Source organism: Pteropus vampyrus, unplaced genomic scaffold, assembly GCF_000151845.1.
Source record: "Pteropus vampyrus isolate Shadow unplaced genomic scaffold, Pvam_2.0 Scaffold200, whole genome shotgun sequence".
In the NCBI taxonomy this organism is placed as follows: Eukaryota; Metazoa; Chordata; class Mammalia; order Chiroptera; family Pteropodidae; genus Pteropus; species Pteropus vampyrus.
Genome location: NW_011888981.1, coordinates 2,776,607 through 2,804,022, shown reverse-complemented (window position 1 = coordinate 2,804,022; position 27,416 = coordinate 2,776,607). Strand labels below are relative to the sequence as shown.

The following is a 27,416-nucleotide window of genomic DNA, read 5'->3' as shown; positions in this document are numbered from 1 at the left end:
TAAAGCAGAAAGTGGAGGTTACTGGCTTGAGGAATTAGAAGAGAAATGGCATTTGTGGCTGGAAAGTGAGGGCAGGAAAAGGGGGAGCTCCTACATCTGAATATAAACTCTGCCCAAATTCTTGGCTGATCTGTGGGGAGACTCTGAAGTTCCCAGTGAAAAGCAGCAGCTGGAAAACTGAAAGAACTGAGCAGTTCCAGCCACAGCACACCATAAGGGAAACAGAATTGGAGTTTGAATCTGGCCAAGTAACTGTCTGGTGGAAAAAACAACATTCTTCAGAAGAAGATACAGTGCCTCTACAAAACAATATTTGTTATATCCTTTCCATAATAACAGTCATGAGAAGAAAAGGAAATGTGATTCATAGTCAAGAGAAGAAGCAGTCAATAGACAACAACTCCAAGATGACTGAGATGTTAGAATTAGTGTACAAGGACTTTAAAGGCAGCTATTATAAATATGCTTGACTTAAAAGAAGACATGGTCATCATGAAATAAAAGATGGGATATTTTAATAGAAAAGTAGGAAAAAAAGTAGAAATAAGATAGGATAAGTAAACTAGAAGGCATATCAACAAAAATTATTCCCTGTAGCAGCGTACCGGCCTTGGCCTCTTAGGAACCCGGCTGCATGGTAGGAGGTAAGTGGCAGGTAAGCAAGCGAAGCTTCATCTGTATTTGCAGCCATTCCCCAGCGCTAGCATCACTGCCTCAGGTCCACCTCATATAATCAAGTATTACATTCTCATAGGAGCCCTGGTCCCCGGTTCCAAAAAGGATGGGGACTGCTGCCCTATAGAGAACAAAGAGAAAAATGATTAAAAATGGACAATGTCTTGGTGCTGTTATTGAGAAATTAATATCAAATTTAATACACCTATAATTGTAGTCTCAGAAAGCAAGAAGAGAATGTGGCTGGAAAAATGTTTGAAGAAATAATGGCTAACAGTTTTCCAGGTTAGGTGGAAAACAAACACCCATGAAAGAAACCCAGCAAACCTCAAGTAACATAAATACAAAGAAGGCCACCCCTCAGCACTTCATAGAAAAACAGCTAAAAACCAGCAATTAAAGAGAAGATCTTGAAAGCGGCCAGAGTAAAAAGATACAAAGTACACAGGAGAACAATGATGGGTCACTTCTCATCAGGAACAAAGAAAGTTATAAAATAGTAGAACATTTTTGAAATGAAAAGAAACTTCTGTGTAAACTTTGCTAAAGATAGCCAAAGGAACAAGCTGTCTATGTGGAATTTTATGTTCAAAGAGAAACCTGTCAAAAATGAAGGCGAAATAAAGTATTTTCAGAAACATGAAAATGGAGATGATTTGTTATAGAAGATCTGTACAACAAAAAATTCTGAAGGAAGTTTTTCAGGCTTAAGGGGAATGACACCAGAAGGGAGAACTCAGTATAATAGTATGAGGTTTACAATATATGTAGATGTCGTATTTATAGATATATATGTAGATCCATCACATATTAAAAAGGAATAGCAAGTAGTTGCAGGAAAAAAAGATTTAAAAAATTTTTAACTTCTAAGAGATCCTTCTTTTATAATTTGGAGACTCTAATCTGGTAGAAGGGTTAGGGATGGGGGGGAGAGGACGCTGATCTATGTCTGTCAATTCAATAGAATCATCCTGATTAAATGTACCCACCGTGATCTCCAAATAGTTCACACACCTATATCAAAGAAAACGTCTTATTGTGCACGCTGTTTCTTAGCATATAAACTTTTTCTTTTTCCCTTCCTCCTTCCTTCCTCTCTCTCTCTCTCTCTCTCTCTCTCTCTCTCTCTCTCTCTCTCTCTCTATTTAATTTAGGTGAGGCAACTCTTGGTTGACCTCACAGATTGAAAGGACCTTGTCAGCTCACAATCCCTTATTTCTTTTTCTTTCTTTTTATGCCTACAGCACCTGGTCTTCCTAGGTGGTCTCCCATCCAAGTACTAACCAGGACCGACTGTGCTTAGCTTCCAAGATCAGATGGGATTGAGCTTGTTCAGGGTGGCATGGCCATAGACAGTGTATAAACTTTTGAGCTAATATACTATCAGTGTAATAAGCCATTTTCAAAAATAGAAGACAAAAAGGATGACATAAAATACCAATAAACATAAAAGTAGATAAAGTGCTTGTAGTTTCTTGATCACAGCATTATACTTTGTACATTTTGGGTATGGTACCTAGTTTGGAGACCACTGTAATGACAATAAAATGAGATGTACTAGAATTAGGATTATTAGTTTGTTTGATTATACATTTGTTTATGACATATACATAATATTTTATACAACTGGAATACCACCGCATGCTTTTAAAAAATCATGGACATATTTATATTCAATTTTATTTGATTTTGATTTTTAGCTTCTGTCAATATTCCCCACTTAAACTGTACCACTTCCTTTCACAAATAACTAATATTAATAATCTGGTGGATAACCTGTTTTTTTTAATGACCATGTAGTCATGTATAGCTTTTTAAATTGCTTAATAAGCAGTAGAGTCATAGTATGTAAATGTTTCTGCATCTTGATCTTGCTTAAAATAGGTTATAGAAATTCCTCCATAACATAGACATAACTCATCTTTAATGGTTATATAATATTCCATAAGGTAAATGTGCCGATTTATTGAATTATTCTTCTGTTAATGGACATTTGGTTTCCAGTAGTTTTTTTTTTTTTGCTATTGTAAACAGTAATTCAATAAACATGTTAAATATATATCCTTACATATTAGTCTTTTGTTTTTTTTAATTATAAAGAATGTGATTACGAGGTCAAGGGTGTGTTTATTTTGAATTTGTTTTTCTAGATTGATTTCCACATTCTGTTACAATTCACATTTCCACTAGTGAAGCCTAAGAATATCATCCTTCTTACACTTTTGATCCCTGTCAGCAGTAGTTGTCATTTTTATTCAGATTTTGGTAATTTGAAAAAATTTAGCAAAGTGGGTGCCAAATACAATCTTAAGTTTGCATTACTCGTGAGGTTGGGATGTCATAGTGTTTCAGATTTACTCTTCAGTAAATTACTTATTCCTGTCTTTTGTCTGTTTTCCTATTGGTTTTTGTTTTGATCCTACTGGGTTACTGTTTGCTTTGTTACTAATTTGTGAGACACTTCTGTATCGAACATAGATATTTTTCATGTGCATTACAGATATCTTTTCTAATCTCTTATTTAACTATTAACTCTATTTATAGTGTCTTTTTCTATATGCAAGTCATTTTTATTTTTTAAACTCAATGCAGTTTTCCCAAAGTCACATTTGAATTATTTGTTTAGACTTTCCAGTGCAAGTAGGGCGAAGCTCTCCTAGCATATATGGAAACTAGAGAGACATACCTTCACCATGGGCTCTGCATGGACCTACGAAGCCTGGGCTTAAATTGGGAACATGCCCAACTGAAATTTGTTATGAATCCTATCATCCTAGTATAGGGATATCCAGTGTGGCAAGATTTAATTGATTGTATTTTGCTGCCTCTCATATAGTTTTGTTCTCGTTGTCATTCACACATATTGAAATAGTCATTTTTTTTTTTCCACCAGGTATATTGGCTTTAGAAAAAAACCAACATTTCTAGCAGTGTGGATATTTCAGGTCCTGTAGGGAAGTAGATATTTTATTTCAGCTGGATAAAGCCCTAAAAGAAGATTGGAACAGATGTTTGAGATTGGTTAAATGCTTTCAATATTTATTACTTAGGTGACCTAGTTTAGCAGCAATTGTAATAGAAAAAAAAAAAAGACCATTTGGGAAAAACAGAGTTTATTGCATTCACCTTAAAAATTGTAAGAATTTTCCCTTTTTATTTTATTTTGCTTGAATGTGGGAAAATAAAATCTTGAGAGATTCTCTTGCTACTTTGAACAGATATCTACATGTATACCACATTAAACAAATACTTTCTCATATGAAATATTTTTTGGTGTGACTAGAGACCAGTTTTGGAGCTATAGTTCTTGATGTGCTTATAACTGAATTTCAGAGCCTGGGGATGGAGGTGATTTTATAGAGCCCTACAGCCCTACACTTCATAAATGAAGAAACCGAGACTTAGAGGACTTTGATGTTTGATCCAGTGGCACAGGCAGAAGAACAATTTGAATTTCCCCAAACCGATTCAGTGCTGTTTATCCTTCCGCCATCTTGAGCACTGTGGATGCCCCATCCTGGAGAAGTGAGCTCTTGGATCCTTGTACCAGCCGTACACATCCTTGACTCTCTCTAGATGCCTGTCACAGAGCTCAATACAAGAAAGACGCTGGCTAGGAAGAGGGGAATTGTAGAAGAACACCGTCTTGACATGTTTCCACTAGATTTTCCATTCTTCCAGATTTACAGGTATCGAGAGGGCATGTATAAAGTTAGCATCTAAAACCAAAAACCACAACTATTTCTTCCTGTTGCCATTAGAGTCCATGATGAGGAGTTGACTAAAAAAAATCATGTCAGTACAATAGGTACAACAATGAAGAACTTGAAGAATAAACAAAGTTAGGTATGAAAGGCTTCCCAGGCAAGTGGAGAGAGGTTACTTCCCACATCTGGCAAACTGTTAATTCCTTACAGTGCTGTCAAAAGAGGGTCATTGGAGACCATAATGTGTTGTGGTCATAGAGGCTGAAATTTCATAATGTGGTTCAGGGAGTGGAAGGAAAAAATGATTGAAATGACAATATGAGGGATAGAACTATATACCTGATTATTACTATAGAATTGGCATCCTAAACAGTTGTCTAAAAGGAGACAAAAACATATTTGGAATCGGCCAAGATGAACAATCCTTTTATTGTATCATCTGAAAATACTGAAAAACTGGGGCTGGAGGGGGTGGGAGTGGGAAATGGGGTAAGAAACCTGACTTTTTCCTCCCTCTTTCACTGCAGTGCCTTTTTTTTTTTTTAAAGTAATCCGAGGTCTTTTTAATGTAGAATTTTTAAGTTGTGATAAAATGTATATAACAGACTTTGCCATTTTAACCATTTTAAGTGTCCGATTCATTGGCATTAATTATATTTATACTGTTGTGCAATCATCACCCCTGTCCTGTTTCCAGAGCTTTTCATCACCGCAGACAGAAACTCTGTCCGTGTTAAACAATAACTCCCCGTTCCAACTCCCTTCTCATTCTCTGGTAACCTCTGCTTTACTGTCTCTCTAAATGTGTCTATTCTAGGTACCTCATATAAGTGGAATCATATACAATTTGTCCTTTTGTGTCTGGCTTATTTCACTTGGCATCATGTTTTCAGGGTTCATTGGTGTTGTAGCATGTATCAGAACCTCATTCCTGCTTTTGGTTGAATCATGTTCTATTATGTGTATATATCACATTTCGTTTATCCATTCAGCTGTCGAAGGAAACAGCTTAGATCGTTTCTACCTTTTGGCTCTCATGATGGTGCTGCAGTGAACGTTGGTGTACAAGTATCTGTTTGAGTCCCTGTTTTCCACTCTTTTATGTACATACCTGGGAGTAGAATTGTTGGATCATATGGTCATTTTGTTTAGCTTTCTGATGAACTGTCAAACTATGTTCTATAGGGTTGTGGTGTGCTGGGTTCCTTGACTCTATTGCAACCTCATGGAAGGTTTTCCTTGTGGACATAACAGTATGAACAACTGACCTTGGAATTGTTGAATGGAAGCATAAATTGCGAGCTCATTGTTTATAAATAACTTCAGATTTTTTAAAAAATAAAGCTTCAAAACAAGCTTTGCTTTTCTCTTAACTATATATTTGGACAGTCTCTGAATGGGAGCTTTACTAATTCAGAAGAGTGAAATTCGGTTTTTGTGCTGTCCCGTTATTGGTGGAGGAATGAAAGAGTCTGACTCCCTTTTGTGTACATCAGGTGCCATGCTAAGGATTTTCACACATTTTTTTTTGAAAATTACATTTCCTGTTTTTCTTCACATTAACTTTATGAGGCAGATATCATTACCTTTATGTTGCATTGAGGAAATTGAGCCGTTTCCCTTTCTTCTCATTATAAATGGTAGTTTTAGGATTTGGTTCCTACAGTTTGTTTCAAAAGCCTTGAAATTGGCACTTCTCCAATAGGGTAAAAGCCTTAATTATTGTTTACAGTTTGGAATTTTCTTGGATTGTATTTAGATTTTCTCTGGCCTCTCTTAGTTTAGATAAATAAGAGATGGCTGCAATTCCTTTTTAATTTGTGTTCGGGGACCTTGTCCCAAGTAACCAAATGTAGCTGCTCATTTTTGACAAAGCTAAGGACTTTAGCTGTTAACAATATTTCCTTCCATGGTTACTTGCTAAATAACTTACTCATTTCAAGGTTTTGATGATTTTAGTCTTCTGTGCTTTTCAGAACTTTTGAATAGTTACCTCCTCCTTGGCAGAGAGGATATCTGCCTCATGAGCATGGAGCTTTGATAATTAAAAATAGAATAAATGAGGGGATGTGCATGACCGTAATTTATCTCTTATTCTTTTTTTCCCGCTCTTGCTCTTTCTTTGTCTCCTCTTTTTTCTTTCGGTGAAAAACAAGTAATGTTTGCTCACACGCATTTAATGTTTTCTACTTTTCCAAGTACTGGTAAATAAATACATGATCTCATTTGATACACATTTTACAAATTAGAAAAGATAAGTTCATGTATTTACATTGTATAAACTCGTACAGAATAGTTTAAACATATAAAAATAGAGAAAATAGCATCAAAAACCCCCCAAAGTATCCATCCCCAAGCTTTCATAATTATTAACTCAGCCAGTTGTATTCAGTTATACTCCTACCCACTTTCCCTCCTCCCCCTGATTATTTTGAAGCCAATCTGCAAATATTTCAGTATGCATCTATAAAAGATAAGGGCTCTTAACAACTAACCTCAAGACCATTATGCCACCTAAGGTAGTTGCTTAATATCATTATAAGTCTGGGTATTTAAATTTTCCTAATTGTTTCACAAGATTTTGACAGCTTATTTGTTCAAATCAGAATCAAAAAATGTTCATCCATTGCAACATATTCATATGTCTCTCAGATTTCTCTTAATATGTGAATACTTTTACCCTCTCTTTTTTCCCTTGAAATTTCTTCATTGAAGAAACTGTAAATTTTGTGGATTTTGAACCCTCGTGATATTAACAGGTACTCTGCCTCAGAATTTCCTGTAAATAATAGAGGCTTGCTCAGATTCAGGTTTGATTATTGATTGGACTACTTTATAAGTGATGGTGTATTCTTCCATCGAGGGTCACATGTTGTCTTTTTGTGATGTTAAGAACCATTGGTGATCACTGCCTACATTTCATTACAGGTTGCAGATGATGGTGTTTTAATTCTATCATTCGTTTTTTTTTTTGTTTTTTTTTTTTTTTACTGGAAAAAGTTTCCAAACAGAAATTTCCTTCCCCCAGTTATTTGGTTGAGGTTCAGTTTGTATAGAGAAAGTAGCAGGGTATATTATATGTTAGGCTTCTCCAGAGAAACAGAATCAGTAGCATATGTGTGTATCTATATAGAAAGAGATTTATTATAAGAAATTGGCTCATGTGATTATGGGGGCTGGTGAGTCCAGATCTGAAGCGCAGGCCGACAGGTGGTGGGAGACCCAGGAGAACCAATGGTGCAGGTAAAATTCAAAAGTAGTTTGCTGCACAATAAGAGGGAGGCTGGTCTTTTTGTTCTGTTAAGGCCTTGAACTCACTGGATGAGGCCCACCTACGTTATGGAGGGGAATCCATTGATTTAAATGTTAATCTCATCCAAAAACACCCTCCAAGTTGATACATAAAATTCACAATCATATAGATGTATAATATGCTTGATTCTTTCCTTTTATTGACCAGTTTTCAAATAATGAGTTGTTTAACATCTTCCAAAGATGACTTATGACTTTATAAAATGAATAAATACATTTAAGCATATTTAAAATATTTCAGTCCATCATAGTTATTCTTACTAATGCTAAAATTGTTTTATCTTTGGTTAATGGAGTTTCTTCAGATTGGTCCATTAGACATTTTGATCTTCTCATTGTATAGTGATGTCACCCCTCTCATTCCTGATACAGAAGATTTGTCATTTTTTAAAAATCAATCTCGCCAAAGATTTCTCAGTTTTACTGATTTTTCTCAAACAGCTTTTGGTTTTATTGATTTTTCTCTATTTTTTTTCTATTTTATCGATTTCTGTTCTGATATTTATTTCATTTTTTAAAATTTTGATTTCTTTTTTTCTAGGTTTTTTTTTTTATGTGGAAACTGAGGTCATAGATTTGAGACCTTTCTTCTTTTCTAAGATAGGTATTTAGCACTATAGTTTACCCCTTAGTAGTGGTTTAGCAGTGTCCTATAAATTTGGATAGGTTGTATTTTCATAGTCATTCAATTCAAAATAATTTTAAATTTCCTTTTGATTTCCTCTTTGATCCGTTGGTCATTCTGAAGTGTGGTTTTTAGTTTACAAATGTTTGGAGGGTTTTCCAGAGATCTTTCTGTTGCTGATTTAGAATTTTATTCCATTATGGCTAGAGAACATAATTTGTGATTCAAATCTTTTAAAACTACTGAAACTTTTCATGGCCCAGAATATGGTCTAGTTTGGTAAATATTCTGTATGCACTTGAAAAACATATCTTCCGCTGTTGTTGAGTGTAATGTTCTATGCATGTCAATTAGGTTAAGTCGATTGTGTTGTTCAAGTCTTTCTGTATAGTTACCAATTTTCTGTGTATGTATTTTGTCAATTATTAAGAGGAGGTATGAAAACTGCAACTAGAAATAGAAAGATCTATTTCTCATGGATTTAAAAAAAATTTTTTGCTTCACATATTTTGTTATCATATTTTGTTATCACTCTGTTATCATGGACATAGCTGTTTAGGATTTTTTATGGCCTCTTGATGAAGCGACTCTTTATCCGTATGAAAAGCCTTTTCATCTTTGGTGTAATAGTCTTTGCTCTGAAATCTCTTCTGCCTGTTATTAATGTAGCCACTCCAGCTGTTTTTTCTGATTCATGTTATGATGTTACATCTTTTTTCATACTTTTGCTTTTAACTTATTTGTACTTTTAAAGTGGATTTGTTGTAAGCCGCTTATAGTTGGGTCTTGCTTTTTATCAAGTCTGACAACCTCTGACTTTCAAGCTATTTAGATCATTTATGTACATTATTTTCAAGCACTTAATTTCAGGCCACTTTGTTTATCTTTAAATTTCCCAAGTGTTATGATTATTTTATTAAACTTCCCAAGAGGAGGCCTTGTCCACTCTGCTTCTTATTCTCTTCTTCGTTACAGCTCTTTTATTGTATTCCCTTCTCCTAGGAATTTGAGATTGCAGAGGTTAGGGAATTTATTGTATGTTTTCATAGAGCAGTCATGTCCAGAAGAATCTTTTCTAATCAGAGCTGTTCCGAGACATGGGATGCCTCCGGGAGGCCAATCATGTGGCACTTTGGGTTAGACATTTCTCTGGGAGAGGTTGAAGACTGAGAGGGAAAGGTGGGTGTGGAGGATTGTGGGTGCAGCACTCAGCCTTTGTTGTTATCCCAGACAGTTCATGTCTGGCCCTGAACACGTACTGACCTTCTTGGCATAACCAAAGCCACTATTATGTCTTCAAGGCACACCCCCATCCCAGTTCTATGTAGTTTATCGAAGAGTTCTCTCCAACCATGTGCCATACTATTCCTGCAAGGAGTTCTAGTAAAAATGTGTTTGTTTTTGTCTTTATTTGCCATGCCATTACATTTTCAGTGATATTTTAGCTTTTCTTGCAGATTACCATCCAGGCATCTTGAACATCAGGCCACCTTCCTGACTTAATGAGACTTCCAAAAGACACAGGAGGGAGTTGTATAGTTCTCTTTTTCTTTAGTCTAGAGTCTTGTGTGCTTGGCCCCATCATTTCTAGATACGTCTTCATTTTTACTCCCAGAGGCGATTGACTGTTTACTCACATGTCTGTTATAATTGGTGATAATAGCACATGTTTACAGCAGTGTTTCTCAAACTTGAAACTGCTGACATTTTCTGCCAGATAATTCTTTTTTGTGTGTGAAGTACTGTCCTGTACATCATAAGATATTTAGTAGTATCCCTGGCTGCTTTCCACTAGATACGAACACCTTGCCTCCAAGTCTTGACACTTTCAAATGTCTGCAGATAATACCAAATGTCCCTGGGGGGCGGGGATGGGGCAAAATCACCCCCAGTTAAGAACCACTGGTAGAAGACAGTTGGTTCCAAAACTGCTTGGTTATGTTTACCATGTTTGTTTATGATGACCACCAAAGTTGCCTTAATTTCCATACCCTCCCCGCCTTCTACCTTCGTGATCCCTTTTGTCTTTATCTCATTTTAATTCTAAGAATTTTTATTGGTCTATCCCCTACATTTATATTCTCAATGTAGTCTTTTCTTTCCTCCTGTTCTCATGACTTTGTGTTCGCTTGTTTCGTTTTACTTCGGCGGTGTTTATTCTGGCACACACCAGCCCTTCCTTGTTCGATGACTGGAAGTCTGTATGTGCTGTCCGTTAGTTTCCTCATCAGCAGCGTTTTACCTCCTAACTCTTTTTTGGTCTGATAGATAATTCCATATGAATGGGATTGTGGATGACATGCATGCATTTTCCCTTTACCTATGTGTGTGCACGCACACGTGCACGTGTGTATGACACCGCCTTGTGACATCTTCCTAGAGGTTTGTTTTTTCTTTATCCTTCCTTATATGCATATTGTCCTTGAGAACTCTGCAAGAAAGAGGTTTTTTTTTCCCATCAAACCGTGGCTTGCATTTCTTGAGAGGATTTCACCCACGTTTCTCAGCAACTTGAGCACATAAGGTCACTGGAGTGTTGTAGACAGAAACTGTCCCCGAAAGACTAGAGTTGACTTTTCTGTGGCTTCCTTCTGTAGCACTGTTTCCTCTCCTGGTTTTCCTTAGTCCTGATTATAAACCTGAGTCCGCAAATCATAGGGGAAAGGGTTCGATTGTGTCAGACTGGCCTTCTGTGGGAAGCTTTTATGGCCTGTCGGAGTTTCCCTTCTGTGAGGTCCAAAGCCCTTTTCTTAAGTCGAAAGGGACTTGTGTTTTGCCATCTCCTCCCACAGGTCAAATAATGGATTTAGTGGAAATATGGAAAATTTTAGTTCATTCTTGTGCCAAAAATTGCCAGTCTGAAGGCAGCAGTGTAAACAGTGTGTGACTAATCCTTTCTTTTAAGGAAAGAAGTTTTCTGCAATTGTTTCTCCTCTGCTTACAAAGAAAGCTACAGAGGTTTCCACAGATTGAAGTCTTCAGATGGCCAGCCATACCCCTAACCTCTGGCCTACTTTTTTTGTTCTTTTCCGTGTGTCACCAGTATAGCACCTACCCAGTGTTTCACCCAATGCAGTCACACTTTTGTCGCTACTAAAACCACATTGTTGATAGTACCAGTGATCTACTACCCAACCCAGTGACCTTTTTAATTTTTTATTTCCCTGTTTTATTTCTGTGGCGTCCTTGTTTGTAGGTCGTCCTCGCTGCTGAAACATTTTTGCCTTTGGAGAAGTTGGCTCCTCTTAGAACATCATTCTTCCTAAACTCAGGAGTTTTTCCTAATTGCTCCCCAAAAATCTGTCCCACATTTCTGTCTCTAAAAGTAACATAATTATCTTCCTTACAGACTGGCCCTTTCTTCCCACTGCCATAACTCTGCATACTTCTTTGCTTGTTCTTTTCCCCTTGGCCTTGAACCAGAAATACACTTCCGGGCAACCAGGCTTGAAACCTTCATGTCGCTTGACTCTTTTTCATTTGTCCCTGCTCCCCCTACCCCCTCATTTAACCTGAGGTCCTGTTAGTCCTTCTGGTAATTTCCTCCATCCAGCCATTTCTTGATTTATTCCCTTTAGTTGTTTTCTGACAACTTCCTCCCTTAGGAGATGAAGATTTAGCTTATTCACTTCTTGCCCCGTCCCTTCCTCTCAGTCTTTATTTCATATTCATAGTTTCTGTCTGTGCAAACTCAGACAGCACATTTAAACTTATTTCTTGTTCTGTCAACTTCATCAATCAAGGTCATGAATGTTATCTGATGACCTTCCATTTTGTAAGATGAGGGCAATCTTCTCTTCACTTATCCTCTTCCTCTTCCAGAATTTTCCAGCATCTTCCATCTACTTCTGTAGATTTGCATCACCAAAGTTGGTAACATGGGTTGTTTCTGACAGTTACAGCATTTGCCATATTTGCGTCTGTGGATCTACCACTCACTGCAAGGCCGAGTGTGGGGTGCCTGGGTTCCCTGTCTGCATGTGTCCATTGCTGACATCACCCTGCTTCTTGAAGGAGGGTGTTCCTGCCATCAGATTTGAATGGACTCTTCTGATTTCCATTCCACCAATTGGCATTTATCACCATATAGTCAAGTGTCTCTAAAATCTTAATTATGTTTTCCATTCTTATGACTCCCTTTTTCCTCCTGGGGTGATTCTCTTGATGAGCTCTGTCTCTCTGGTTCCTGGCAAGCTTGCTGTTAGGGAAAATATGGGAAACCAGTCTTTATGCTAGGAGATCCCAAAATGCTAGAATGAGAGGGCCTTTCTCTAGGAGGGGGAGGATAAGTTTTTGGTTTGATCCACAGAGTTCCATACCTTTAGAGAAAAATACTCTTTTTTTTATTCCCCCTGAGGGAAGTAGAAGTTTGACTTCTGGATGTCCGGTTTGCCAGAGTCGGGAGAACAGTTGCCTTCCCATACAGGCATACCTTGCTTTACTGCACTTCACAGATACTGTGTTATCACCAACAGTGAGGTGAGACCTCCACCAGCAAAACGATTATAACTTGCTAAAGGCTCAGATGATGGTTAGCATTTTCAGCAATAAAGTATTTTTTAATTAAGGTAAATACATGTTTATTAAGACACAACGTTATTGCACATTTAATAGACTATGGTATAGTGTAAACATAACTTTTACTACGCACTAGGAAACCAAAAAATTTGTGCGACTTGCTTTATTGCGAAATTCGCATTATGGCGGTGCTCAGAACCAAACCCGCACTATCTCTGACATGCGCCTGTATAGACTTTTTAGTTAAGACACCAGTGTCCAGCCCTCTTTCTCATTATCACCTTTTGCTTTACTTGCTTTCAGCATCCAGAACTACCCTGTGCCTCCCTAGCAAGACTGCTTCCTCTGTGCCTGTACCCTCACAGTGTGATTCTCGGCCAGTGCCCTTCAAGCTACTGATTGTAGCCCATTAGGGAGCTATGAAGTCAAGAAATCAACGTAGTAGTTCAAATCTGTCATTTAAAAAATAGATCAGAGGAGAAAATATCAGTATCCTGCACATAGTGAGGGTAAACATTGTTTTGTAAAACTTGTTTTAATTATATCAAAACACAGACATGTATGTAGATGTGTACTGGATTGCCAACTGCAGGTTGAAGCAAAAGAAGTTAGAAAAAAAATTTTTCTAGGCCATGGTTTATTATTTTTTCCAACATTTCTCAATCCACTTTGAATCCCTTACAGATTTGTTGAAATGTCTCTCGTGTGTTTGTTAGTGGGTAATACAACCCACATTTAGTGTCCTGCATGGCACAGGTATTGACTGATCAGGAGTGATGCTGGAGCAGAGACCCAAAGGTCTCCAGCTCTGCTAAACGTTAACTCCTTATTTATGGGATTGAGGGGATGACTTAGGGAGCCTAGTGGAGGGAGCAGGGAGGGTCACTAAGGAGCTTGAGACAGTAGCTGTTTATCGGCACAGAGTATTTCAATATTGTAATCACTAGTGTGGCTATATTGTTGTATAACAGCCAAATGTCAACTCTGGATTTATATCTTTTATTATTCCTGATAATTTTAGGGGCATCCTTGGAGGCAGGACAGATATATAGATGCTCCCAAACCAGAGGTCCTACAATATTTATTTTAAAACTATTTTTCTCTCAAACATTGTAGTTTACCCTTTTAAAACAAATTAGGTAAAATACTATGACAGATCTGATGTTCACTAGTGATAGGTAAGCCTCCCCCCGCCCTCCGCCCGCCCAATGCAGAAAGAGAGGAGAAAATCCCAACTGAAATGGAGAGGAATTTTTCGTGAAATACTTGGGTGAATGAGAAAAAAAGTTAAAGAGGATGTATATTTGTAAAGTTGAGAAGTGATCAAAAGTGGAAATAACTGTGAATGCTGAAATTAGAGGAAAAGGTGGACATCAACCATGAAAAGAAGAAATGAAAAAGAGCAGGAGGATGGCGATTACACTTAATATATATGTATTTGTGGACTGGACGATTGGACAGTTTCCTCTACTTGCCCTCTACCAGCCCACTGTCTGTGGGTGGCCTTGCTTCTTTCTCTGTGGGGCTGTCATGCAGAGTGGCGTCAGTCTTTCACGTATATCTGTGTGTTTGTGAGCCTGTATGTTTATACACTTGCACTGGGAGAAAGAGAAGGAGGTGGAGGAATGGGAAATGCAGTTCTGTGTAGGTTCAAGCTTGCAATATGTAACTTTCAGGAAACTTACATAGTAAGAGGTAAGTACCATTACACTGGTAACGACTCATTTCCTTAAGTTTGTGATGGCTGGGGGCTGTTGCTCAAGGTCTGTACCTGGTACAGCTTCGTCTTGTTTGTTCATTGCCTTTCTGTTATGTTTAGGGAGAAAGAACCCACATATACATATGCTTTCAGCTCATTTCTTGCTGCCTCTCGCTTCCTTGATTCAGAGGGGAGAGAGGGGAGGACCTCAACTAGAAGGCAGACCCCGCAGTCTCACCTACCTGGCAGTGGTCAAAGCAGGAATTAGTAGTCGCAGCCACAAGGTCTCCTGGAAGACTGGCCGTCCCCTTCTGGACAGGAGTGAGCCTGTACTTCTCTTAGCCGGTGCCAGCAGCATAGTGACAAGGTGACAGCATAACCGGGGAGCGAATTGCCCCTGAGAAGAGGAGAGCTTCCCCTTTTCATGAGGCTGGCAGAGTAGACGTGTAGCTCTTATCAACTCCACCAGATGCGTTCAGCTGTTTTACTTTCTGTTCCATCCCAAACAAACATACTTAAAGTTCAAACCAACACTTACATCATCAAAACAAAAATGTTTACAATGTGAAGCCTTAGGCTTTCGGTAATTTAAATCATCAGGGGGTGCTCTTCCAAGGCATTGTGTCTGGGAAAATCCAGGCCCTAGATGGATTTTTCCTAGGCTTTCCTGCGACTACAGGATTTAAAGTGATAGACCTAGATCACTGGCTGGTTTATAGGGAAGCATCCTTAATCCCAGCTTCTTTTTTTCCCTCCTTTTCATGGACGCCTCGTCCTACTGAGTAGCTCATTCACCAGCCTCAACTAGATAAATTGAATAGACTTCAAAACTCTGTTGCTACTTTTGATGAGACACTGTGTGATTGTGTCTTTCATGATCTGACAATTTACCTTTCATACCTGTTGTAGTGTCATTTCCTCTTGTTATTCGGAGCCCCTCATTTGGGGCAGTCTTTCTGGTTTTGTGGCACCTATCAGTGTGAATATAGCTCAGTCAACTGTTTTTGCTAAGCTATAGTAAAATAGTTTGGAAGGACTTTGTTCTGTTTAGCTGGCTTTAATGTGAAACAGTTGATAAATTTAAGATTCCACTGGAGAGCAGGTTTCCTTCCAAAGGCTCAGTTTGCCGCTAAAATGCTCTATCCCAACAATTTTAGTAGCAATTCAGCATTTTCTGGAATTGGTTGGTCTATCTTCTTTATATTCTTCATTATTTATTAGTCTTACTTGGCTAATGATTCACTTCTGTCCCTCTGGGAATGATTAAATCTGGGTGAAGCTTATTATTTTAAAGTACACATTACATACAGCAGAAGAGAACTGTCATAGAAAATAAAGGGTTGGGCCAGGAGGGTGAAAACACAGTAATTGCGTTCAGGAGTCCCCAGAGATCTTGACTCATGTTATTGAAGAAATGACGAGATTATGATTAGTTCTTCTTATTCTTATAATTCTTAGGAACTAGTAATTGTAAAGCATTTAACCTGACTAGTTCAGTTTTAATCAGCATAAAATATTTATATGTCAACTAGAATAAGCTGAGCATCTGTTTTCCCTGTCATCATCATCATTTATATTTCAAAAGGTAATTAAATTATTTTTTCCAGTTTTGTGTGTTCAGATTTTTACAAGCTTTTTTTTAGCCTTGTGTGGCAGAGGCTCTATGGTACAGATTAGGAAAGTAAGGCTCAAAGATGTTGAGCATCTTCCTTTCTAGCATTTGGAAGCTCTTTGCGCATGCTCTACAGGCTCTGTTGTTTAGTTCTGCTTAAATGATGGAGCTTGGCATTCTTACATAATCCCCATTCTGTAGTTTACTCCCCTTTTATTTTCTTCCCATTTTCCAATGCCGCCTATTTATTTGTCAGTATGCATAAAATACACCTTTATAATCTATGTACCTGTTTATATATGTCGTTGTCTTTAAATATAAATGTCATGCGTTTTGCATGATGGCATATTGGTAGCTGTGCTCTGAATCCTCCGTTAGAATCCACCCATGATAGCCTGTTTATCCTTAGTCTTCTTGACTAGACAGGCAGACTTTTATGTTGGAGGTTTCCAAGGGTAAGTGAGCTGTTAGTCCCTTGTATATTATAAATGGTCGGCTACAGTACGGGACGGAAAAATTGAGCCTGGCATGGCATGTATGTTCCTTTCTAAGTTTAACTAATTTCTTATTCTTTCCTTCTTAGTTGACTTTTAAATGTCTGTTATTTATTTCCTTGTCCTCGGTTTGTTTCTCCCCAGAGTGACACCCCTTTCCTCACAGAACGTGATGATTCGTCATGGCCAGACCCAGGAGTATGTGCTCAAGCCCAAGTACTTTGCAGCCCAGAAGATGCTTTCGGGAGAACAGGCCACTGAGGGGTCGTTCCCTTTAAGATATGGGCCGGATCAAGTTGCGGCACCTTTTCAGTGTGAGTATAGTGCAGTCGATCATTTTTCTAAGTTACAGTATCATAGTTTGGAAACACTTTGTACAGTTTAGATGGCTTTAGTGTGTCACAGTAGATAAATTTTAAGAAGTATTAAAAACAAAACAAAACAAAACAACACCTTGGTCCCTAAAACAGTGACACAGCACAGTGTCCTTATCCCGAGGAAAGGCAGTTTTCTCAGAGGTTGGAAAAGGATCTGAAGTGACCTGCCCGTAATTCTGTGTCTGTGAGATGGTGCCATTTCTGAGACACACGTGCTCTAATTTTAGATACAGTCGTATGCCTGACATGTTTGCATTGATAAAACTGTAAGTTAGCCAGGATTCATTCCTTGTGAAATGTCTGAGTTGTCCTGCGTTATTCTCTGAGTGCACCTACTGTGGGTATTTTTGTTATGAGGTCCACTTTTTAGTATATCAAGCAGATGGCGTGACAGATTTTCCTCTAAATTTGTAAAGAGCTATTGTATCAGTGGCCAGCTTGGTTAATATCTCACTGTGTGGGAAGCTCAAGGACAAGCCCTGGCTCCAAGGGTGGGGAATGTGATGATTTGTGGTTTAGGTATTACAGAGTGTCTCCTGGCAGCATCTGGAGAAAGCGTCCTGGAGTGAGGCGGCAGACCATTCAAAGGCGAAAGCGAGACGCGCGTGCTCATTCCAGGAGCTTCCTGCTTGGTCTCACGTTGACTGATTGCCTGCTCCATAAGTAATGAAAGAGAATGCCAGTTGCGAGCTTGAAAAAAACCATCTTTCATCACCACGAGTTGTGTGAATAGCTGAGATAGAATTTTTACTACTGCTTGGCATTTTAGACATCTGTATCTGTGTTCATTTGATTCTCCCGGCCCACCTGCACCTCCCAGAACTGGTCATTATTCTAGAGTGTTTGATTCTCCTTCAGAATTGGTCACTGAGCAAGAAGAGTGTCTAATATAAGATTTGTATGTCCCACTTTGCATCTTATGAGGAAATTCTCAGTGTTCTGAGGCTGGGACCCTCAGAGCAATAGTTTGACGAGGCTTATTGAGACGTTGAGGAAAGCAAACCACGAGGATTTTAAAGAGGGAAGAGTGGAGAAATCACGTGGATTATCTCCTTGCCCTTCAAGCAAAACAACTTTCAGGTTATGTGCGTTTTGCACATAGATGTGTCCATCTTCTTTTTAAAGATTCTTCGACTTAAGTGCTTTACAGCTGATTCTGTGTGAATATCCCACTGTGTGTAATATTTTCCTAATCTTAATTTAAAAAATCAAAAAGAGTTACTCCTTGGAGTTTTATTTAATATATATTTTAGAAGCTCTCTAAATTTAGAAGGTGATGGGAAGAGAGTTTTTGAGAGCTTCTTATCATACTGATAACGAAGAGAATTCTGTACTGCATGGAGGTGTGGGGAAAAGATGGTCTGAGAATCTCTGATATTCAGACTAGAGACTAGACTGTGGTTTTGGTTTGTTACCGATGACTTGTTATTGGAATAAAAAAACCACACTGTGTGTATATATGTGTGTGTGTGAGTGTGTGTGTGTGTGTGTAGTTTAAACTCTCAAACCTTTATTAAACTGTCTTCTGGAAGATGAAATTATATTTTAGAAGAATGTGTAGGTAAGCTTCTTATCTGTATTGTCCATAAATTGCCCACCCCATCCTGTTTCAATGTAGTTTCTCCACAGTTGGGAGCTGGTAAAGTAATTTAGGCTAACACACGATCACAGTGAGGGAGTTCTCTGCTCAAACAACCCCCAAAATTGGCGGCGGTTCAAAAAAGAGGCCCAGGAACTAACTGAAACAGCCATATAGGAAGGCCAGGAAAGGAGATGTGGCTATTTTTTGCTGAGACCAGAACTCTACTGAGAACTGGAGGGCTAATGGGAAAGTTTTAAAGAGAGGCAATTTGGCAGGACCATTAGGATACTAAAATAGCAAAACTGAATAAGAATAATAGATTAAAATGAGAAAGAAGGTCTGAGTAGAGCAAGGACTGAAAAGTGTTGTCTCCCCACATCCAGTGTTGCCTTCGATAGAAAGGAGCTTCCGAGGATACCTACGTATAACAGAAAAAGGACAGTTCATAAGGGAAGCCTGTGGCAGAGCAGGACCTTTTGTCTTCTTTTTCATCTTTATAGAAGAGATCAAATGCCAACGGATGAACTTCTTTTACTGAAGGATTTGAAAGTCCAATAGTAAGAGTAGATAATCCTGACTTTTTAGAAAAATAGGAAACATTATGATCAGGTGGGCATTGTCTACCTTGGGATGAAACCGAGGGACGAGTGTGTCATAACAGTCCACTGCCATTACTTTTGAGAAGCTGTGGGGACTAGAGAAAACATTTTGGTTAGCAGAGAATGAGATTTGTTTTCCCCTTTTAAGCAGGATAAGAAAGGGGTTCTACAGTAATTTATTACAGGTTGATAGGTTTAATATTACCTTGCATGCAGCAAGAATGATAGATACCTAGAGCTGTAAGCATTTGTGTAAGTTATTCAGCTCATAGTAGGGGGAGGCAGCAGTACTGATGGCCAAGGGAATACAATTTGTTGTTGACACTTGGTAGGTGAAAAGAGAATTGGTCAGAACAAGCAGGAAAAGGATGAGGATGGGGGAGGATGGGTTGGTCAAGCAAATTGTGTTAAAGTGTTAAGTCTAGCACTCTCCAGATAAAGTAGATAGGGAGAAACAAACTATAAAGTTACTAGCGAGGTGTTTTCTATCATGAGGAATGAATATGTTATTGAAATGTCCCAGCATTTTGATGACCTAACTCACCATCCCTGTCCAATGTGTGCCTGCAGCTTTTCCTATTTTGTTTCTGTGCATTTACTAGCTTTCTGAGTCACTTTCTGGGTAACTTAACATCCAGGGTTGGGTGTTCTCTGGTTTCTAGATATCTCTAGTGAGAATAACAGTGTTCTGCTTTATTCATTGATTGGAACGGAGCTTAATTTGCGTGAGTATCATTTAGAGCAGGAGTCCCCAAATTTTTCCTTAAAGGATCTGATAGTAACTATTTTAGGCTTCATGAGCCCACACATGACTTGAAGATGTCATATATAGGTACTTAGATAACTATTTAAAATGTAATCTTTTAAAAAGGTAAAAATAATTCTTAACCTGTAGGTGTTAAAAAATCAGGCAGCTGGCTGGATTTGGCTCATGAGCTGTAATTGCCAACTGCTGATCTAGAGACTCACAGTTTCTCAATCTACTGAAAATATCTAGGTTTTGGACCTGGTTGGTGCCTGGAACATGACAGTTGAACCAAGGCCCTGTCTGTTACCACCCACCCTTCATGGTCACAGCAACCCACTCTCCTCACCATGACAATTCTCAGTTATACCTCCACTTAGTTTGAAGGCAGCTAGAAAAGCTTGAACTACTGGAAGCCACTGATGAGACTGACCTGGTGTCAGATAAGTCTAGTTTCCTTTAGTGTTAGAAAGACAGCCCACACAGCAATTGGGAAAGTAATGGATGTTACTCCTGGTTGTTTATAGAAAGGCTTTTGATATTGATGGAAGTAACATTTTCACTAGAGGAACCAGTAACAGACATACAGATGGATGGAATTACATTAAGATATCACCCGAGTGCCTCAGAAAGTTACACATAGAGTTACTATATGATCCAGCAGTTCTACTCCTAGGTATGTACTGGATAGAACTGGAAATATGTGTGTGCACAATAACTTGTGTACAGATGTTCATAGCAGTGCTATTCATAACAGCCAAAGAATGAGAACAACCAAAATGTCCATCATTGACTGTGGATAAACAAAATGTGGTATATTGTATAATTGGTCGTTCAGCCATAAAAAGAAATGAAGTACTGATATATGCCCCAATGTGAATGAACTTTGAAAGCATAGCATACTGAAAGAATCCAGGCACAGAAGAATCCAGATCATAGATTATTCTATTTATATGAAATGTCCAGAATAGTCAAATTAGTTGAAATTTCCCTATGGACGGAACGTAGGTTAGTGGTTGCCAGGGGCTGGAGAGAGGAGGAAAGGGAAGTGACCGTGTATGGGTAAGGAATTTTTTGGGGGGCTGATGAGAGTGTTCTGGAATTAGTTATCATGGTTGCACAACATGTTAATATGCTAAAAGCCATGTTATGTTAAAAATAACATAAAAATACTTACAAAATTCTTTCCAAATAGGTAGTTATAAAAGCTTCAAGGTATGGAGATTATCAGCTCTCTCCGAAGTCCTAAGGATGGTGATGGGTAGAGGTGTCTGTTTTATCCAGTATCATCTTTGATGACTTCTAGGAAAGAATTGAGTACATAAACCTAATTATATTGTGCTTGGCTTAGTAGTATTTAGAACACAGAGAAAGAAGGAGGGTTGAAATGGCATGATAACATTTGTAAGATAACATCTTACAAAAACGGTGAGTTGAGATTATTAGAGTACCATATGCTCAGGAGCAAACTCAAATAACTCACACATAAAGAGATTAGTTTGGCATAACCCACTAGAAAAGGACCTTGAAGGTAATAAGTATCCACATTAGACTATCTGCCGTTGTAGTAAAAATACCATGGGATGCTTGATAATGTTAAAACCAGAAAATTATATTTCTGTTATAGACTGTGGTGGAAAGACCTTTTTATCATCAGGGTTATAAGTACTGGAGAGTTTACTCAAGTAGAGTGTAGAGTTACTCATAAAGGAAATCTTTAAGATGAGCAGAAATATCCATGTAACTAAAATGGTTCCCTAGACATCTGGTTTGTAGGTGATGCCAGGAGTCCTAGGGCTAAAAGATTGGAGAATCTCTGATTTAATATTCACCTGCTTTGTCTCTGTTTCTATCATATTGCTTTAATATTTGGAAAGATTTAGAAATTTAAACTTCTAAATGGGATTTCTCATTGCTTATTCAAGTTGTTTTCCTATCAAGATGGACTTAGCTTTTAAATAGTTTATTTATATTTTAAAATTGTCTTCCAAAACTTTAGGTCTTTACATTCAACAAAGTCAGGATTTTAAATTCCAGGAAAAGCAGATGTCCTCTTTTATATACTAGCTTCCTCAAGTTTTTTTTGAAACAGAGATAAGTCAGACTCTTAAAAGAATTGTCCATGTATCTTCCGTGCTGAGATATGACAGAGATTGAATACTGGCATTGCAAACGTATGGTACTGTTAAATGACCACCCCCCACCCCCCCCGCCAAAAAAAGTTAAGACAAGCCCACTTTTTATTTTTACTGAAAGTGTTAAACATCTTTCCATTTAAATGCGCAGCTACAGTGGAGCAGGAAGCATGTACGCGGCCCTCATCAGACTTCTTCCGACAGAACAAAACTCCATCCTGTCTGCCCTGGAACTACAGGAGACATCTTAGCCCTGGATTCTGTGGTCTGTGCTAACCTCTTCTAGTCTTTGCAACAGACCAGTCAGCTTCTGCCCAGCGGCCAATCAAGGGGCTGACTGGAATGCCCAGCTTCCCCATCTGAAGATAGAACAGCCCTCCTGGGTCTCAGGTCTGTGATGGAGGCAGAGTCGGTTGTTCTCACAGCAGCAGCCTTGCTTCCCAAGTACCTGTAGCCCAGTTCTGGCCAGACCGTGAAGAGCGTGGGTCCTTTGGGCATGAGACCTCCTCATTATGCTTTGAGGGACACTGTGGTTGAAGGTGCTAGCATTAGCCTTCAGGCTGTGTTCACACTGACATCAAGAAGCATATGACATGAAAGCATCTCAGATTTGATGACAAATGGCATATCTGCCCCTGAGAAAAGTAAGTTCATGTGTCTGGAGTGAAGATTTTCTGTGGTTACAGACTGGTACAGCAAAGAGGTTCTCAGTGAAACTCTGGTTGCTCTGAGAGAAGAGAGTGGTTCTGCAAAGGGTTAGAGGAGACGCCCAAGGCTTTTTTGCTTTGGCAAAACAAATCTGAAGGTTAGGAGATGCAGGCAGTATTTGTCCCAGACAGCTCTGCTTATGCCTGCCATTTCCAGGAGGTGGGTAAGAACATTGATTAAAGGCTCTTGGTGCCCAGTGCTAGTTACAGAATCTCTGCAGGGAGGGTGCGTGTGGTTGTACATAAGAGCACCCACCGTGAGACAGAAGTTGCTTCAGAGGGTGGAAGACCAAATTCATCCTCCACTTACTGGCCCTTTGTAAAAGAGGGTAGGAACCTTGGCGTGGCCACTGGAAACTGGATAAAGGCAAATGTAACTGTAATATGTACAGATGAGAACAATTGGGGCCGATTCTTACATGCAAGATGAATTGCAATACGGAGCTCTTCAGAGAAAAAAAAACTATTTGAAAATCTGGTGAGGAAGAATTTGGTTCTGAGAACAACCTCACCTCATTTGAATGTTGAAGTTTAGGATGTGAGCGATGGGATAGATCATGTGAAGAAAGAAAAGGAAGAATGGGAGGAGAAATCAAGTGTGCTGGCATCTCAAGTTCCCTGCGATGCCCTCTCTGGTAGATACTGATTGGTCAAGAGCCCCATTAGGGCAAAGCTTTGCAGATGGTCAAAGCGGGCACTCGGAGGGAGAGAATTCCGTAGATACTTGTTCTGTAGCACTGAAAGCTGCCTCCGCACGTGGGGCTCCCTTTAGCTTGTCATGTGCAAATAAATGTGTCTGACATTGGCCCCACACCAATCCAGTGGGTACTAAGTGGCAGGGGAAGTTGTACTAGCCAGAAATGATCTTACAAGAAGCTGATGAAAACTAACCAAGAAATGATTTAGCATTTAAGAGGAATACTGGGTGTGAAAACAGACTGCGTTAAAGAAGGAATGATGGTAGAGCTCCATGCTTTCACTTTGCAAAAAGCAACAAGTTCCTGAAGCTGCTGGGTCACCCACACTTAATTTTCTGTGGGAATCAGGAACCTCGAGCCAGTTTCCCAGCCATTTGGCAGTGTGGATGTTAGCACGAAAGATGGCTAGAAGAAAATTACCCACTCTTCAATTTCTGGCGAAGTCCTTGTTGGCTTACAAGCTTAGACTGCAAAGCCACAGCATAGTGTGTACAAACTAGCAATGAGAAAGTATTCTGGTGAAGGTTGATACAAGGGTTTTTCTGAGGTGATATCTTTAGGAATCCAGATTCATTGAAAGACATGGCATTACCTGTTGCAGAGAGAGTTCCATGTGTGGTCTCACCTGGGCCACTGTGCCTCAGGTGCGGGGTGAAGGTGGGTGGTATGTTTTATCCAGGAGCTGTTTAATCATATCCCAGTCCAGAAGGGTTTGTGAACATGAACATTCTCTGCCTGCTGACCGCTCACACACAGACTCAGATAGCTAGGAAATGGTGAACATGGATCGATTAAAAACACTTCCAAGAAGCTTGACCAGCAATGTGAAAACAGCAGTGGAGGAAAACCTAGAGTGGAGGATTATGTAATCTAAATTCCCCAAAGGGCAGCCTTTTGTGCCAGAAAAAAGAGGCTCTAATCTCAAGGGCCCACGATTTCCTAATAAATAAACAAACCAGTCCAAGAATATTTCTGGATATTGAGACTGAGTTGAAGATATTGAGAAATAAACATTGTAGGGCTCCAGAATATTCTATAATCAGAGCATACTATTTCTAGAGGAAAATGACAGGAATGAATTTACAGATTGTCTGGGGGATACTACAAAGCAACATTTTGGAGAAAACCTGCATTCAAAGAAGAAAAGTGATGGTGCTTACTCAGCCTTACAATTTTTTCTGGGGTGGGGCGGAAAAGTGAAGGCTTGACTTTACTTCTGAGTGGGAAAATAGTTTCTAGGGAATTAATTCCTATTAGAGTTGAAATGATAGGTTTGATTAAAAATAAACAAGATTGTACAAAATAGTGCTCATGAGATGTTCTGAAGGGCATTAAAGTAGAACGTGCTGTTTTCTCCTGGGCCGGTCTCCTTAGAGGAGAGTCCTCTTAGCATCGAAAATGACTGCCTCGTGGTGAGTTTGTCCCCTCCCTTGGAGGTAAAGACCTCAGTCCCGTTCTTATATTTTTATATGACATTTCTTAAAAAAGACCTTGTCTTGTTACTGTCTACCATTATATTCTGCATTATCTTTCAGTATTTCTTTTAATATTAATTACCCCTTTGCAAAATTGAAATGTAATTAAACTGAAACCCAGATGCCCTTGTTCTTTGTTCCCATGGAAAGGGAGTGGAGGTTTATAGATGGCCGGAGTAACAGGAAGACCTCTCTTCCCTAAGAGGTAATTGCAGTGTGGTTTTATCTGAGTAATTCTCTGACAGGCAAACATTAAACCGTGAAATATACATATTTATATCTATGATGTACATACGTGTACATATGCACACACGTGCATATGTATTCACATATAAATGTGTGTATTATTTAAACAACTTGATACGCGGATCTCTTACATTACCCACATATCAAGTAACCCTTTAAAAAACTGCTTGTAGCCCTAACTGCACTTCACAAGTTTGTTCCCTCAGGGTTCCAATTTTTTTTTTTTTTTTTTAACGGAATGAAAACATTTTAATAGCAGTAGTTGCTTTTGTAAAGAACATCTTAGCTATTTAAAAATCCCTGTGTCCTAAAAACAGATTTAAAAATCTTTGGTGAAAGAAAGAAAGGCATCCACAAAGCAGGCGAGAGGGCGGTGGTGGCCGCTCCCTTGGTCGGTGGCCCCTGGGCTTCTTGTGTGGGATTGAAGTCTGGAACCACACGCCCCGGGCAGCTGTGCTCCTCGTCTTAATGAACACCCTTCATGGCTGCAGGTGCATTTCATGATCGTGCCGCCTGCCTCAGATCCAGCAGAAACCAGAACTCTTCTTCCTACACATTCAGATCTTATTTATGCATAATTTTCTTCCCTCCTCCTTGCTGTGGCTTCCCATTGGGTGTAGTGGACTTTTTCACCCTATTGACTTTGACCTTGGCCGTGTGACTTGCTTTGACTAATGGAGGGTGGGTGGAAGGACACTGTGCCAGTTCTGAGCTTTAAGAGGCCTTGTATGGTTTCATTCTTCCTTGTACCATGAAAAAGACATGGTTCTGTTCTGCTGCCATGCCAACTCCTTTGACATTTACTGCTTTTCTTAAATTACCTTATCCACGGAGCAAAATATTTGCTTTTTAAAGCAATATGGATAAGTCAGTGGTTAGTGTCAGTAGAGCAGATGATGCTGGTTTAATCACATACAGGGAATAATGCTGTTCTGGGTGACCTCCCCTTCTCGCCACAGTGGACTAGAAAATGGGTAGGCACTTGACTCAGGAAAAACCTGTCTGAGCTAGCCAGCTGCCTCTAAGGTGGCCTGGCAGAAGAGCACTCCCCAGCGGCCATGATATCGATGAAATTAGATTAATCAGAATCTCTCAAGGAATTTGTAAGTTAGAGTTGAACATTAAGCAACTGGGACAGAAGGGAAATACAAAGTAGAAGCAGAAACATCCAGAGAGACACTTCGTATCATGTTAATGTTGGGTACAAGAATGAAGTTCGATAGCATTTTCTAAAAATGGCTGGCGATAGGGCTATGTATAATGGGTTGCTAAAAGTACTGTGGATTCTTAATGCCTTCCCAGTTACTGAAATAGATGCTAGGCTTCATGTGGTCTGGCTCATATGGCTGGCTGCTCCTGGGTTTTCTTGAGACTTTTATCCCCCTTACTGCTGCACACGGCTTTGCTATACCATCCCATCACTTGAGATAATGTGCACTCCTCACATTGTGTTCTAGGCAGAGACCTCAGTTTACACATGTTCTATTCGTGCCCTTCCCTCTAACAGCTGCATGTCTCGATATCTCAAAACACCAAAGCTTGCCTTTTACAGACAGAAAACACAGCTGCTGCACTTCTTTTCCTCATTCCCTTTTTTAGCTCTTACTCCTGTCCACACCCAGTCACTTCTAAGAAACTTGGAATAGCTTGGCAGATGGACAGAGGAGAGGATGGGTCAGTTCCATCAGTTCCCAAGACCACTGAAACACTTAGAGAATTGTTCTGCCGGACCTGGGGTTCGCTAGGGCCTGAGGTCTTCCTATTTATTTGTGTCTGAGTACCCATTTGGATTTTTAACAGCATTCGCAGGGATTCTTGCTCACATGGAATGGAGAACGTCCAGTGTCAGTTCATTGGCCTGGACAGGAATCTTTTCAGTAAGACTCACGATATCCCATCATGCTTCCTAGTCCTTCATTCTTTTTAGTACGGATTTTCAGGCAACCACAGTGCGGGTATGTGAGTAAATATATATGAGGCATGCTCTGCCATGTCTTGAACACGGAAGTAGAGCAAAATTAGATGCCTCTTTTTAAAGGAGTTTTTTTAAAGACTTAGTGGAGAAAATGATTCATAATGTCTCTTGTCAGAGATCCCAGTTTCCTAACCACACCTTAGTATACCTCAAGAACATATACTATGTATTTTTAAAAACCTGCTAAGGGTATTGTAAATTCTTGTCTCTGAAGATCAGGTAATTAGGAAATTTG

At 39.2% G+C, this 27,416-nt stretch overlaps 1 protein-coding gene and 1 pseudogene across 12 annotated transcripts in view; one reads left to right on the top strand and one right to left on the bottom strand.

Moving 5' to 3' along the window:
* Positions 1-27,416, top strand: part of LTBP1 (latent transforming growth factor beta binding protein 1) — a 359,100-nt gene that overhangs the window by 107,274 nt on the left and 224,410 nt on the right. For all 12 annotated transcript variants that reach the window (XM_023537808.1, XM_023537810.1, XM_023537807.1 and 9 more), the window contains exon 3: positions 16,787-16,956. In XM_023537808.1, the coding sequence (XP_023393576.1) occupies positions 16,787-16,956 (170 nt within the window). The remainder of the gene's footprint in view (positions 1-16,786; positions 16,957-27,416) is intronic.
* Positions 1,911-2,029, bottom strand: LOC111746761 (annotated as a pseudogene).